We start from the raw sequence: 15,204 nt of genomic DNA on the forward strand, positions 1-15,204 counted from the left end.
GTTCCTGATTCCTTGCTTATTCCTCTTACCATAGGAACTAATATGACTGCAAATGTGAAATACACCGATCTTGAATCATGCACAGCTGGAAACTATACCACCTTGAGAGTAACATTTGTCAGAGTCAGTAGCTCCCCGAGCTCTTGGCTGTAGACATTCTCAAATAGGACCTTTTGTCTGGCAGAAACAAAATATTGCCAAGAAGGCAACCGAAGAACTTGTTCCCATTTATCTCCTAGACCATGCTGAATTTCTACCTGATCATTTCCCCGCTAGTCTAAGAAAGAACAGTTCCACACATTACCCTGAAAATTTTCTGATTCTTCTGCTTGACCACTATATCTGCCTTGAGACAAAGATGTGTCCTCTTTCAAGAAGAGTTATCTTGCAGTGGAAGAAAGGAATTTCAATGTGTATAATACAACAGTTCATCACTGAAAAAAACATGGTTATATACCTCTGAAATACACCTGATTTTGAAGGACATCATTAATTCTAGGCCTGAAGTGACCTATTTTCCACTTCAATTTGGTATAGCCTTTTTATTTTTAAAAAAGTACGTACATCAGTTGTAGAGTTTAGAAGAGTCATCTGTGTGTTACAGTTTCTTTTATTAAAAGCTTTTTCTGCTCTTCACTGAGAGTCTTTATTAGGCCATGTTTGGGCACTGAAAAATGAAACCACCTTCTGCAACCTCAGACTACACACACACAGTTTCATATGATGAATAAGTTCTGTGAATGCTGATTAACCAGTAAGTGTGAGAATCACTAGTTCTATAACGTGAGTGGTTTCTCATAATGGCAGACAGCTGCAGCAACATGACTCTAGCAATAAGTATATGGCTGTATTTAATTATAACTTGCTATATATTGAGCATGATAGCAAGGTTTTTCAAGTCAAGAACTTGGCAAGTAAGCAAAGAAGGCAGTAATATTTGGAAAAGGTGTACCATATCTATGGATTATAACCTTTTGTGCTGGGATGTCAGAATGACATAGGACTAAATAAATTACTTACTAAATCTTCATTTTCTTATAAACAATAGGATAGTGTGGGGCTGCTTGTCATCAGTCTTGAAAATGCAAGGAATCAATGTGCTGTTCAAACTAGTCATGCAATTAATAAATATGTTTTTAGCATCTTTGTTATGAACATACAATTGTATGCGTATCAGGGGTTGAAAAATTTGGAATGACTCAATAAAACCAGCATGAGTGGAATCCTTCTGAAAGGCTTGGAGTTCAACGGTCAAGCCATGTTGGAAAAGGAAAATTTCTGAATCCAATAAGAGGAAATCCAAAAACAGCCTGTAAGGGCTCCTTTTTTGGCATACCTTCTAAAGTAAAATCTGATCAGACCTGTGTATATCAAAATTATCCTTCCTAGCCAAGATAAATTGAAGAGATAAATTGCAAAATTACATAATTTTCTCAATGAAATTACTCATATTGCTTTACGTGTCATTACAGCAAGACTTGCAAATGCTACATGCTGCTGCTGCTCATCAGAAGTATTGGTCTGAGCAGACAGTATAATAAAATGTCAACACAGTCCATGCTATTTCACTTGAAGAACTGCTGAACACTCCCAGACTGATTGAAACATAGCAAAGCGCAAACATCTCTCGTGCTAGAGGAAGAGCTTCTGTGACCGTAATAAATTCTAGTCCTTTCAAAGGCTTACAGAGCTGCCCTTCACTATCTTACAAGACATTAGTATTTTTTCTTAATTTGTTTCACACTTCTCATTGGGTCACTTCAGTAAATGAAAGTATTTGGACTGCATTTGTTCTGAGAGTGACAGCATTTTCATGCACACCATGTAGTACTCTTGCTTACACTGTGAAATACTATTTTCAGATTTTTTTTGAGATGTATGGTTAGAAGTACTCATATATATTTAGTCAGATAATAAATCAAATGCTAAAGTATGTTGCTTTTTGATAACTAGAAAACTGTATATAAATCTCTACCACCCCAGATAAAGGAAAATGAACTTCTGTACCTATCCCAATGCCTGCTTATGCATCAAATGGATAAGTAAATAAATGTTCAATATCTATTGCATTTCTTAGTGATTTTGGACTGCTTTATTCTATTAATGTATGTGTTTTACCTCACATTTTTTTTATTATTTTGGCTTGTTTATTTCTGAAGATTACTGCAAAATTCCAGGCTTTGGTAAATTACAGTTTATGTTAAAAGCTATCTTATCCCCATTTTCCAGCTTTTTTAAATTGTCCTTTTTAAATGCCTATAAGCATTGTTTGTTTTTCCATTTTTCTTTCCAGCAATTCTTTCAAGCTCTTGTTCCTGTGCTTGAAATACAAGTAATCAGAGAGAGAATGGCCAAGTCTGGCCTTTTCAAAGGATCTAAAGCTGATGTGTTCTTTGTGGTTTGCAAGGTTTCTCTCTCCCTGGCTCTCCTGTTTGTCTGAATTTCCTGTTCTCCTCTCCAGTCCACCCTCACTTGAAGCTTCTTCCTTCTCATTGCAGTAGGACTCTCTGAAGTCCTTCGTCACGCACTCTGGTTTGCCAGACAGATCTTGAGCCATGTACAGCTTGTTGTCATCATGGTGGTACATGGCAGGGCTGTAGCGCTCTGCTTCATAGCAGGTGTCTTCCTCTTCTTCCTGGCATGAGCTTCCCTTGGCACTCTCACCATCTGAATGAAATGAGATTCCCTTCCCTTGGCTTTTCTGGGAAAGATCAAAGGGCTCTTCCTGTTCCAAGCTTCTCAAGACATTTGTCTGGGACAGAGCAATTCTTCCTCTTCCAAAACCTTGCAGTGGTTTAAGGGGAAGAGAAAAGGAATAGTTTATTTATAGGAAACTTAACTACATGGTTAAAAAACAAAATGTGAGGCAGCCTTCTTATTTCACACCTTCGTCTTCCACCCAGCTATCTCCAAGCACTGTGGTGTTTACATCTCATGGCATCTCCTTTGAGGTGCTGTTAAAAGAAGTACTATTGTATACACTTCACAACCAGGTCAGGACACACAAAATATTGTGCTGAACATGCCAGATACTCGACAAGGGAGCTAGGAATAAAAGTGAAGTGGCCTGGCCTCTTGTAAAATAATTTTGCCACTGAACTTACACACTTCCTCCTTCCCCATTTTTTCTTTTTCTTTTTTTTTTTCCTAACGAAAACTTTGATCTAAAGCATCACAAGGCATACTCAAAGTCCCAGATTTTGTAGAAGTTTTTCACCAGAAGAGTGGAAGAGATTAAAAACTTGTTAATTAGTTTCTTCTATGGACACTCTTGTTCAAAATTACTGCTTTAAAAAATCAAAAGACAATCAAGTCTCAGCAATCTGTGACCTCCATTCTCCTTATTTTTTCCTCTTTCATCCATTGACAAGCCACTTATGCCACTGAAAATCTCTATGCACTAGATAGTGCTTCATATTGAGGAAATCATTATAAACAAATGTTGATTCTGAGCAGTGCAATATGTCTGAGCATAATCCTGAATTTAGTTCGTCTTATTAATTGTAAGAGTGTGTCCTCTCTTCCCAGAAATACAGATGTTTGAGATGAGGGAGGAGTGTCTCCTTTTGTTCACATGCTTCTTTGTAAATTGGGTCTTGAGCTTATGGCCTCTGCCTAACATCAGCTATGTCAATATGGTACAGAATCACCAAGGCTCCTGGACATGAGTTACTCTTCCCATTCCAGACTGGAATGCAATAATCAATGAGCAAGACCCATGAAATCTTCTAGATGTTTTTGCTTCTGTCAGTTTTGAAGGAATTTATGATGTACCTCAAACATGAGAGAACTATGAACTCCTAACCAGATGCATCTACAGAAAAATCTCTGCTTGTCCATGGCTGCTAGGCTGTGGCCTGTCAGCCTGCGGGAATCAAACCCCTTGAAACTGCCACATTTATTCAAAAATAATGGAACTACACTTTCAGTCAGGAAGATGATGTCATCCAATCATTTCCTTGGCCAACTACATGTGCCACAGCCTCATTAAGGCTGAGTTTCCACCAGCACACTCCCATTTGTGTCCCAGGGTACCCACATGATAGGAGCAGCTCTGTGATGTTGTGAATGTTGTACCTTCTCACACTAATAGATGGGCACCCCTGCACTTAAGTACAAGGATGTTTGGTATGGTTCAATAAATCCTCTACTCTCACACTTCTGACCACATTCTCCCTAACGCTGACGACAGCAACTTTGTGGACTAAAATTATTTCCTTTGTGCTCACAAATAGTGTCTCATTTTGTCTCCATCTACTCCATCTCGGTATGTACCTCTGTGACATCAGATATCTAGTCTGAAAGGTCTCTGAGACAAGGGTCACCATGGTGGGGATCTCTGATCTGTAGCACTGGAGTAATATAGATAGTTAATAACAGCCTTCCAGGCTTATGGGATTTAATCTCTTCCAATAGCATTGGATCTATGGTACCACAGATCCATCATCATGTACAAAGCCTGTTTGGGTTTACTGATATGTATCTTCAAATTCCTTAGAGAGTAACCTTGCTGAAAGATATTACCTTGAGAATGAAATCCTCTTTCCATGACCTCATGTTTGACTTTCATGTGTCTGGTTAGGTTCCCCTTCAAGGTGAACTTGCTGGGACAGTAGAGGCACTTGAAAGGCTTACTATCTGAGTGCAAGTGCATGTGTCCCATTAAGTTGTGCATTCTGTTAAATTCCTTTCCACACAGCTGTAAAAACAGTAAAAATGAAAACTATTAGTTCAAAAGGGTACTTGCAAGGAGAACATTTTAAAAGGAAACAAAACCTACTCTTCATATCTTGAGCCCTGGCAGCTTCTGGCTGCAATTTGTTTTTCAAAGGTACAGGCAAAAAGAAAAAATCCTACAGACAAGAATATGTGGTTGGATCTGATTTATCTAGGGCCTTCTGCACTGCTGTCCTTTTCAAATCTGGTCACTAGTAAAAACAGTCAGGGATTCCCCAAAAGCAGAGAATGTTACTGTAAGTAGGGGAGAGGCCTAAGTGGACAACCTGGAAGGCCCTGAAATTCAAAGTATAACTTTCTGCCCTGGTTAGAAACCAAATTCTGTGTTTCGGTGTCTCTGGTGAGTAAGCTGGAATTGAAACAGTCATGGGGCTGCAAGAATGACTCAGCTTTCCCTAAAGCGTGTTCCTGCCAGCTCAAGCCATTGATCATGTAATGCTTCCCTTTGATAAAACAATAAGGGTCTTTTTTTCATTGTTGTTGTTTATCTAGATGGCTCTTTTTGCAGTCTGGTCCCATTTATTCTCAAAACATGAGAGTTTGACATCACTATTACAAACTCCTAGTCTTACTTGTCTTCTGGTCTTTCCTTATCAGGATTTATAATTTTATTCACATTCAAGTGGCTATTTTCATCCTCTGCAAACTTCTGTGTTCTTTCTACTTCAGCTCCTTTTTTTGGGATGGTTTTAGACAAATACTTTTACCATCAGGTTTTTTTTTTTCTTATAAACTTTATTACTGTGTGTGCCAGAATCACCCTTACTGAGTAAATGGAGTTTCCATCAAACAGCGCATTCACCTGGGAGAAAATTAATAAAAAGCAGTTACTGAGATTCCAATAAATTTTTAGTCTAATGTGACTTACGATTTATTATATTTTGGTACTTTCTGATGCAAATTCACAAAGCCATCACCTGGAATATCTGGATAAAATGTAGATGGTAGAATGATCCTTGGTGAAATAGTACTGTATGCTTTGAATTTCGAACCGTTTCTTGAGGGAAAATAAAAGTGGTTTATTAACATAAAAATCTGCAAGGGTATTTTTTTTAAGGAAAAACTAGAGCTGAGTCAATGCTGCAAAAAGAAAGAGTCTGGAAATATTCACATGCTTTTGAAAAAAAAAAAATAGCTTCACCTGCCTAAGTTCTCTTCCATTATTTTCTCTCTGAGATTTTGCTGAAATGAATATTCTAGCAAATAAATTTATCAACAAAGAATTCAACAAGACGGGGAGGAGGGGGGAGAGGGAGGGGAGAGGGAAGAATAGCCACTGACAATGAGCTACTGATTTGTAAAAGTAAGATATATGATTCCAAGGGTCACCCATTCACTTAAGAAAGAGGACAAAAATTTGCAAGGAAGAACAGCAGCTGATTATATCTTGACAGCTGCTTGAACAACCTATGACACATCGATGTTTCTCTTGCCATAAGAATGCCAATAATAATACCGCTCTAATACCTCTTAGCAGAAGGCTTTTGGTTATCCACTTGTATTGTGGCTGACCTGTGTTCTCACCAAATATTGCTTTCTGATAGCTATGTCTTTACTTCTCTATCTGAACTGGTAATCAAGAAAAATCAGATTGAACAGGTGAAGGGCTAGAGTACTTCATGTAAATCTATATCTTCATAAGGTAGTGAGTATTACCACGGGTCAAGTAGGAGCATTTATATTGCTTCTGTCAAGGCAACATTTATTTCTCTTTCTTCATAATGAACAGACAGAAGAATTCATAAAGAATATTTACTTACAGCATAAAAGTTTTGTGTCTCTGAATAAAGGGGGTAGGTTTTCCATTTCCCAAAATTTTGCACAGTTTTATGGATGTGTAATGTGTTCTTGTCTTGAAATGTCCTCTGGGGACATGAGGAAATGGTACTAGAATGGAGAGGTGTGGCAGGAAAATGAAAGAAATAAAGATATGAAAATTGTTTTTGGAATGGTGGGACTCTGTGCATCGGTCTCTGGTAACCTACGCTTTTCACCTGAACCTTGTCTTGTGCCTTTTGAACGTACATGATCCAGAAGGTGAAGGAAGCAGGTTTTGGGCTCACGTGCTGGAAGGCAGCAACTCAGAGCTAGCTGGGGTTCATAGCTAGTCTTTAACGAACAGCCTGAGCCTTCAGACCTAACTAGGAACATGTACACAATTTTCTTTCTCTGTGATAGGGCAGGGGTATGAACAGTGGTGAGCAGAGCATGAAAGATGACCCTGAGCCCATTGCATGGGAGAGAGTTCAAACAGGACTCAGAACAGATCACCTTAGCACTCAAGGAGATGAAAAGCTCCTGAAGAGATCTTGGGACAGCAGGAACAACATGGTTCACTTGCAGACCATTTTAGGCTGTCTACTTTAGGCAAAATAAAATTCAAGCCCTGAAGAGAAAGACCTCAGCTGCCAGGCTGCAGCATTCTGCTGAACACTCTTTGTTGTGCTGGCTGGTGAAATGGGCTTTAGCGCAGTTTGCTAGGAAAGCTGAATTAGTTCAACACTAGATTTTGTCTTCCTAAGCCACAACATGAAGTATCAACCTTCTGGATTTGTCAGTCTGCTTTGTTTCTTCCCAAAGTACTATCTCTCACCTATTCATTGCTTTTGACCTCTGATGTAAACCCATCCTTTTAGATGGGAGAGGAGATCAAAACATATGCCACAACGTGTATTTGGCTTGGCTGGAGAAAACTTCATTGCATTCTTTACTGGAGGTCTGAAACACTGCTGACTTTAGCACTAAAAGCAATTGTAAATTTCATAGAAGCTTCCTATGCAAATCAGAGTTAGCACTATTGCACCAGTTGGTGCAACTCCTTCAGCAATCTTCAGGGTTTTTGGGTTTTTTTTAAACAGAAATAAACAAGGTGGCACCAGCCCAGGCCTTTAAATGCTGCAGAGAACTTCACTCTTCAGAGAAAAATCAAACACAGATCCACACTGCAGCTGGATGAGGAAACAGAAGGGACAACTATTTGCTACTCTGTCACTCCAGATAGTCTGTGCTTAGCTGTGATTAGAGACATAGGAAAGCCTCATGTTTTCTTTTGCTGTGAGAAAAAGGTAAAGAAAACCACTGCATATGGTGAAGTAGAAAGGCTACTGCTGGGCTTTCTTTCCCTTGCATTCTTCTTTTTTTTTTTTTTCCCCTCTACATAAGAAGGGTGTTCCTTTCCTCAAAGAGAGAGGGAGAGAGAGAAAGACTGTAAACTGTCCAAAAGGACCGTGAGAAAACAGGAAGCTTTGAAAAGTACAAGAGAAAGCAAGATGAAATCTATTTGCAGGCGGTTCCCTGGGGACATGTGAGCCATTGTTAAGCAGGCTGTTCATACAGCTATATCCTTCCTTCTGCTGAGGAGGAGCTTGGTGCCAAAAGGCTGCTATCTGGTCATTGCTTTAACCCTCTGAATACCAGCCAGAAATACTTGCTCAAGTCTTTCAAGGATTCTGCCAGAGAAACAAGGCATATTCCTAATGCCAAAGAGCAATTCTTGATGCTCCCTTTGCTTATTGTCAGGGTCTCCGCTCAGTTCAGGGACACTGATGTTGGTTCATACCCCTTCAGCCAAATACAAAACTGGTTCACTGTGCTAACTTGTTTCTTTCCTCCTAGGAACCTTGGGTGGGGATAGATAAGGAAAAAAAAAAAAAACCAAAAAAACCAAACACACAACAGGTGTTCCTGTAAGGCTTTTGTTACTGACTGCAAAACATACTGGTGGTTCCCAGTTGAAAGTATGGCCATCACTGAGTTTTAATAGTCTGTCGTCATCAAACTCTAACCTGAACACAAACTTCCAGCTAATCTGCACGTATGTAAAAAAACAGTGCGGGTCCAGATACTCCATCTGGAACAGTTCATCAAATAATTGAGTTTCTTTTCTAAAAATAGAGGGGACAGAGGAGGACTTTGACCAAATGGAAACAAAAAGACAAGTTTGTGCATGTTGTCAAAGACTGAAAGTCTCTGGCAGACTTGACATAGAACTACCCATGCATTCCAGTAACAGATATAGGATAACATAAATCCTAGTATACAAAATAAGATTTTAATAGGACATAAATGAAAATGAAACAAAACTCTAAAGTTGAATGACTTTGCTGTTAACTTTTTCGAAGTGAATGCTTCAAAGTTATCAAGGCAAAATGAGGGAGTAAAAAAGATTCATTTTGACATTTTCCTATTAAAATTATCACTGAATGCCACATTTTTCTGTGACATTTTGTAGTTCCTATATTTTTCAAGAGAAAATAATTCCATTTAAAATTTTTCATCCAGTTCTGCTTCTCACTGAAATGTTCCTTTTAACAAAATATTTAACTCCATAAAGATGTTGCATGAAAGGGTTCTAGAAATTGCTTCCAGATGAATCTTTAGTTACTTAGACATAAACCTGGTAATATGCTACACTGTATTTATAGCCTTCTTAGATCAGATGAAAGTGAGAATAAAACCTACAGCTTTTGACTTCACAAGGTATGACTACGGTAATGAACAAGATTGGCAGCAAAAAGAACAGTTATGGTGTCCAATACTGATTAAGAATATAAAAATGAATAATTCATAAGAAAGATATTGTCGATGAACATGTTCAGGAAAGCCAAAGCTGCAAAGATTTATGGGGAGGGAGAAGAGAGAGTGGAAAGGGATTGTCAACCTCAGGTGTGCAGGAGGGAAGAAGCAAACTGAAATTAACACAGGATACTACAGAGATACTACAGATGATGTCAGAGACTGTCTTGTTAGGATACTGATGTCCTGCCCTGAATTTCAGTCTGGTAATTACACTTGGCCCATTCAAACCCCTTCTGCAGTTGTGTTTTGCTGTGGCTTTCTTTGAGTCCTTCCCTGAACTGTTACACAGTATCACTGTGTGAAGTGGCGGCTGCATCTTTTCTATGGTCCTCTGCAGGGTGCATGACTTGATCTACGTTCTTAGCCAGTGTTTCCAGCCATGAACAACTTCGACTTCTGTTTGGATGGCTGTACTGAGCAAATGTCAGGTATGTTCATTGTCCTCAAACTGTGGTGGCATTTAAATGCTCATGAAGCAAAATAAAATATTTGAGAATGAAAGTTACTGATATTGAAGGGGAAGGGAGTAAACCACAGATATTAACCTCCATTATTTTGTACTACATAAGCAGAACCTGCATAAAGAAAGAAAACCAAGCTGGCTTATCCTAATTTATATATAACTGCAGTGGCAGCAAGTCTTGTTTTTCTAATTCTACCATACCACAAGGTGATGATATCACAGAAATATCTAGTGAGCTAATGCCTCTGCCACCAAATGCACCTACCTTGCATTTAAAGGGTTTAACATCAGAGTGAACAATCATGTGGGCCTTGAGAGTCTGCTTTTGCACAAAGCTCTTGAAGCACAAATGGCATTGGTAGGCTCTGATATTGGTGTGGATCAGGACGTGCCGCTTCATATTGGCCAGTAAGGTAAATTCCCGGCCACAAATTCCACATTTGTGCTCTTTCACACCCTGTAATAAAAGAGGAAAAAAGAAAACACAAAAACAAACAAACACATAGGAAAGTTAATTTAATTTTCAATACAGCAATATATAAATTATTCATCCTGCATTAGCAAAGCAAGTAATAAATTATTTCACTTTTAACATCATCTGCTCAAGTAATAGATTTTTTTTTTTTTCTGGCGAATTCCTACAAGAATCTAAGAAGCAAAGAAGGAAAACAGAATGTAAGTTTAATGGCATAATGAGTCTTGTTTCCATCTGTAAGTGCACAAATCACCAAGACATAGTCAGTAGCATAGTCCTACATGTAAATTATCAGTCAAATGTGTACACTTACTGACCAAGAACAAAAGCTAACCACTTAGGAGACTAAACCAGAGTTTGCCTTTGATAATTGAATGTTGTTGACTCCTAAAAAGGGCACAGACTTGTGTTAAAGAAAGCTATAATAATAACCTGAAATAACCCAGTAGTCAAGCAATGTCACCAAATAAGGATATGCACGTACAGTCCATGAAGAGAAGAAGTTCTTCACTCTTGCGGGACTTGCACTAACCCTAATGGAGGGATCTTATTTTATTTGTTGTTTACAGAGCATTTCTAGCACCTCTTATGCCATCCAGTCAATTTACTAATGTGTAACTCAATATTCTTGTTCACACCCATGTGATCTAACTGCCAGCTCCTCAAAAAGTCATTTAGAAGTTATGAAAATCAATTAATTTACCCTAAACACTCTAAGAGTTTAACTTGCTGACAGTAATAAGGATTTACTAGTGAAGTGCCGAGAACAATTACTCCTCCTGCAGGTCCCCATTACAAAGAAGATCTGAAACAATCTCTACTTACCTATCAGTCAGTGGTTTACACAGTTAATTGCAAAGATAAAACTGTGAACAACACCAGCTTTAAGGGTGTGCCTATCTGATGTAAGTCTGCATTTGGTCAGCTAAGTACTGCTAATTAATTATCTTCACAGCTGAATCCACCTGCAGCTGTGGACAAGAAGCAGAAGCTCTCTAAAGGCTCAAGGGCATTGCATTTCCTGTGACAAAAGTCTACCAAGTCTTAAATCGGTAGAATTTTATACGGTTAATCCAAAGACCAAGGAATCTCCAAAACCAGCAGAAATTATAATCACATAGTAAGGAGGAAAAAGCAAATGTGGAAGTATAGGGTTGTTGGGTCTTAAAAGAAGATGTGTCTATAGGACCAAAATGCTGTAGTTTTCTGTATTTTTAATGTTTTTCATATAAAAGCCAATATTCAAGTGTTAAAGGAAAATTATGCAAACAAATTTTAAAAAATGTGTGGGGTCTTGACTTGTCTTAACATTTTTTTAATGGTAAGTAAGCCTGTTTCAGACGTTCCTGACTGGAACAGTTACATTTTTCCTATTTTTGAAAGCCATCTTTCGGGATGGGTTCCAGAGCCCGCTCTGAGCCTAAACTGACTATTGTCATTGCTGTCAGCAGTGTCAAGACTGCCACTTGATAAGAATTGGCTGGGATTATGGCCCTCGTTGTCCACTTTTATTAACTGGCATTCTGGATAACTATGCACAAAGGGGAATTTTTCTTAGGTTGTTTTTTTTTTTTTTTTTTTCTCCTCTAGATGTCTCATAATGATTCTTCAAAATCCGATGAGTAATAATATACTTTCTTTTGCTGTACACATATAGTCTAATGGGAATCCACCTACTTCCCATTTAAGGGAGCAAAGCAATAGAACTAATTTTCAGTATAAAATTTCGGGGGAGGGGGAGATGACAGAACTCTACAGCTCTACAAAATTATATGAAGTTACAGAAGGTCATTCTGAAGGTAAACCCCAGAATGTGAATGCAGTTTTGGGATGTAATTGAGGTGGTTTAATTGAATTTTGTATAGCAAAGAGCGTTTCACATGTAGTTTCTTAAGACTGACAGAGACATCAAGCTTCTACTATTCCAGCACTGCTGGGTCTTTTGCTCTGGATAAAACCCTCCGTCTGGCAAAGGGACAGCATGAGGCTTTACAGGGTTTATAGGCAGACTACCTTCTTTCCAAGGAGGTACATATGTGTACCTTCAGTAGCCTGTAACCCTTGTTCTACCTTCCAATGCAAGGTCAGCGTGCAACTCGTGCTGGCTTACCTTGTGAGTTAGGGAATGTTGTTTGAGATGGTGAGGCTGAACAAACTCCATGCCACATTCAGTGCAGATGTAGGGGCGGATGTCTTTGTGCTTCATCATGTGGTTTTGAAGCTGACTCGGGTACTGGAAGGTCTTATCACATTCAGTGCAATTGTACTGTATAGGGCCACGGTGGGTTGTTAAGTGTCTCTTCAGCTGGGCCAGGGTTGGGAAGTCCAGACCACACTCCACACAGATGTTCTCTCGGCCACTCTCGTGCTTAGACTCATGTGCTTTCAGCTCGCTGGGGTAAGCAAAACCTCTGCCGCAGATCCTGCAGTTGTAAGGCTTGATGTCGCTGTGTTGCATCATGTGCCTCTTAAGGTGACTGGTTTGAGTGAAAGCCTTGTGGCACACCTGACACTTATGTGGCCGGGTGCCCTGGTGGGTCAACATATGCGTGTGCAAGTGGCTCAGCTGCTTGAAGAGCTTGCCACATCGTGTACAAGCATGTGGCTTAATGCCGCTGTGCCCCAGTATATGGGTGACCAAATTGTACTTGGATGTATAGGACTTCTCACACATGGGACATTGCCAGCGTTTCTGTTCACCCCCGACATCAACATAATAACTGTCATCTATCTGAAGGTTGACATCTACTCTTTCCACTTTCTGTTTATTTTCACCACTTTCTCTTATTTCAGCCCTCCTGAAGGTTGGCTCTGGGTGTTTTTTCATTTGAAAAGGGTTCTTGAAATGGAAGTTTGGTGGCACAATAAAAGGAAACATTAAGCCAGGGTGGACTTTAGGATAATAAGGGTAAGGAGTCTGCATGAAAGCTGAGCTACTGGGCCACGCCATGTTAGGTTTCACTGGTTCTTGCTTAATGGTCTTGACTCCAAAATGCTCCAGAGTTCTGTAGAACTGAAAACCAAAGTTGCAGAGGTCGATCATCTGGGAACTGTACTTGGGCTGTGCTGGCTGTTGGAACATCAAGGGGAGACTGGAAGAGCCTGTGCCATTGTCATCTTCAGGTCTGTCTGGCAGTGATGAGGAACCTTCAAGGGTGATAGAAGGAAGCATTTTTGTTGGCATGCTCTTGCGTTTCCGAGATCCTCCTTCCAAGGACCCCTGAAATGTTTCCATGTCTCCAAGAGGAGGAGGGCTGTAGCGGAAATGTGAGAGGTGTGGTCTGAATTCTTCACCAAATTGAGTTGTTCTTTGTGGCTTTGTAATGGGGCTCAGTGGCTGCAGGCAACAGGCGAAGGGAGAGGCTCGTGTACTGTCCACATTAAAACTTGTTTCTTCGTTCTTCATCATGTTTGAGTTTTTCTGTGTTGCCCAAATCCCTTTAAAAAAAAAGAAAAAGAAACAAACAAAAAACCTCTTTATTTCTTCCTGTTCTCCTGGGTTTAACGTTTTATTGTCTATTTTATTATTTTGGAGGTTGTTGGGTTTTTTAACTAAGTGCAACTAAGGATGTCTTAGGCCCACAAAGGCCTTTTAAAGCAGAATTGAATCAGTTAGTGAAGAATGAAGAAGCTTTGGTCTTTCTGCAGTAGAATTGGTGGTTTAAATCAAATTTGACCCATACAACGTCTTTATATTATAAGCACGCTGTACTGTGACACACTACTTAGCAGCTGAATCTGTATGGCAATGTTTCTGCTCAACTTAATTCAGTAGTCAAAATCCTGTCCTTGGCTCTGCATGCACAGACTCTAGCAATTGGCGGTGCATCTGAAGGATATGGCAATACAAACAATAATGTGCACATTAATTACGGTTGTGACATGAAAAGCCAAAGCCAAAAAATGTTAAACTTCTTTGTATCATTAACATGTGCTGCTGTGAGAGAAAACAATGGCCAAGTGATCTAAAGACACTGTGTACCATCAGGTTTTGCGTTGTGTTTCCTGGCTTCTGTCACTTTGTATTGTAATAAGAAGGAGGAGATTAATTTTTTTTTTTTTGTTTTAATCCCAGAGATATTTACCTGGCAGATTTTGAGGAGGAATGACCTTTGACGACTATCCAGATTATATACAGTTTTATAGACTTAATCTAGGGGGTTTTTTGTTTCTAAATAGGTGGGTGAAATCTCCACTATAAAACTAAATATAGAATTAATGTCAACAACCTCTCAGGTCTCCAGGGTAATTGACACCTAATAATGCTCTGAACCTTCTTAATGGTACAGTGTGACAAAACATGTTAATAATTTTCTTCTGGTAAAATTTCATGTTCCACTGATCATACAGGGAGCTTCTCCCGAACCTGGGGTTCACCTAAAATATTGGTTCTGAATTTTGGTTCATATTAAACAAGGCTGCTACCCTTTGCCCTGGCTCTCTAGAATCATAGAATCATTTAGGTTGGAAAAGACCTTTAAGATCATCAAGTCCAACCATTAAGTAACACTGCCAGGGCCACCACTAAACCATGTCCCTGAGCACCACATCTACACATCTTTTAAATACTTCCAGGATGGTGACTCAACCATGTACTTGGGCAGCCTGTTTCAAGGCTTGACAACCTTTTGGTGAAGAACTTTTTCCTGTTATCCATTCTAAACCTTCCCTGGCACAGCTTGAGGCTGTTTCCTCTTGTCCTGTTGCTTGCCACTTGGGAGAAGAGACCAATACACCTCTGACTACAATCTCATTTCAGGTAGTTGTAGAGAGCAATAAGGTCTCCCCTGAGCCTCCTTTTCTCCAGGCTACACAGCTCCCATCCCCTTAGACATTCCTCACAGGACTTGTGCTCCAGACCCTTTCCCAGCTCCATCGCCCTTCTCTGGACACACTGCAGCATCTCAGTGTCTTCCTTGTAGTGAGTGGCCCAAACCTGAATACAGTATTT

The 15,204-nt window shown here is 39.5% G+C and overlaps 1 protein-coding gene across 1 annotated transcript; it reads right to left on the reverse strand.

Annotated features, from left to right (window-relative positions):
- Positions 1-2,202: 2,202 nt before the first annotated feature.
- Positions 2,203-13,683, reverse strand: ZNF366 (zinc finger protein 366). Its single transcript, XM_010158638.1, has 4 exons — positions 12,364-13,683; positions 10,044-10,235; positions 4,525-4,699; positions 2,203-2,784 (listed from the first exon to the last, which is right to left on the reverse strand). Exons 1-4 carry the CDS (start codon positions 13,660-13,662, stop codon positions 2,249-2,251), a joined length of 2,202 nt encoding a protein of 733 aa, XP_010156940.1. The 5' UTR covers positions 13,663-13,683; the 3' UTR covers positions 2,203-2,248.
- Between the last annotated feature and the right edge of the window lie 1,521 nt (positions 13,684-15,204).

This window comes from Eurypyga helias, unplaced genomic scaffold (genome assembly GCF_000690775.1).
Source record: "Eurypyga helias isolate BGI_N326 unplaced genomic scaffold, ASM69077v1 scaffold46859, whole genome shotgun sequence".
Lineage (NCBI taxonomy): Eukaryota > Metazoa > Chordata > Aves > Eurypygiformes > Eurypygidae > Eurypyga > Eurypyga helias.

Excerpts from the sequence above, each read along its gene's own strand:
- ZNF366 (XM_010158638.1), bottom strand. The coding sequence starts at position 13,662 with ATGATGAAGAACGAAGAAACAAGTTTTAATGTGGACAGTACACGAGCC. Across the intron at positions 4,700-10,043 it reads TTAAACCCTTTAAATGCAAG|CTGTGTGGAAAGGAATTTAA; the intron begins GTAGGTGCATTT and ends CTGTTTTTACAG. Across the intron at positions 2,785-4,524 it reads AAGAGGATTTCATTCTCAAG|GTTTTGGAAGAGGAAGAATT; the intron begins GTAATATCTTTC and ends AACCACTGCAAG.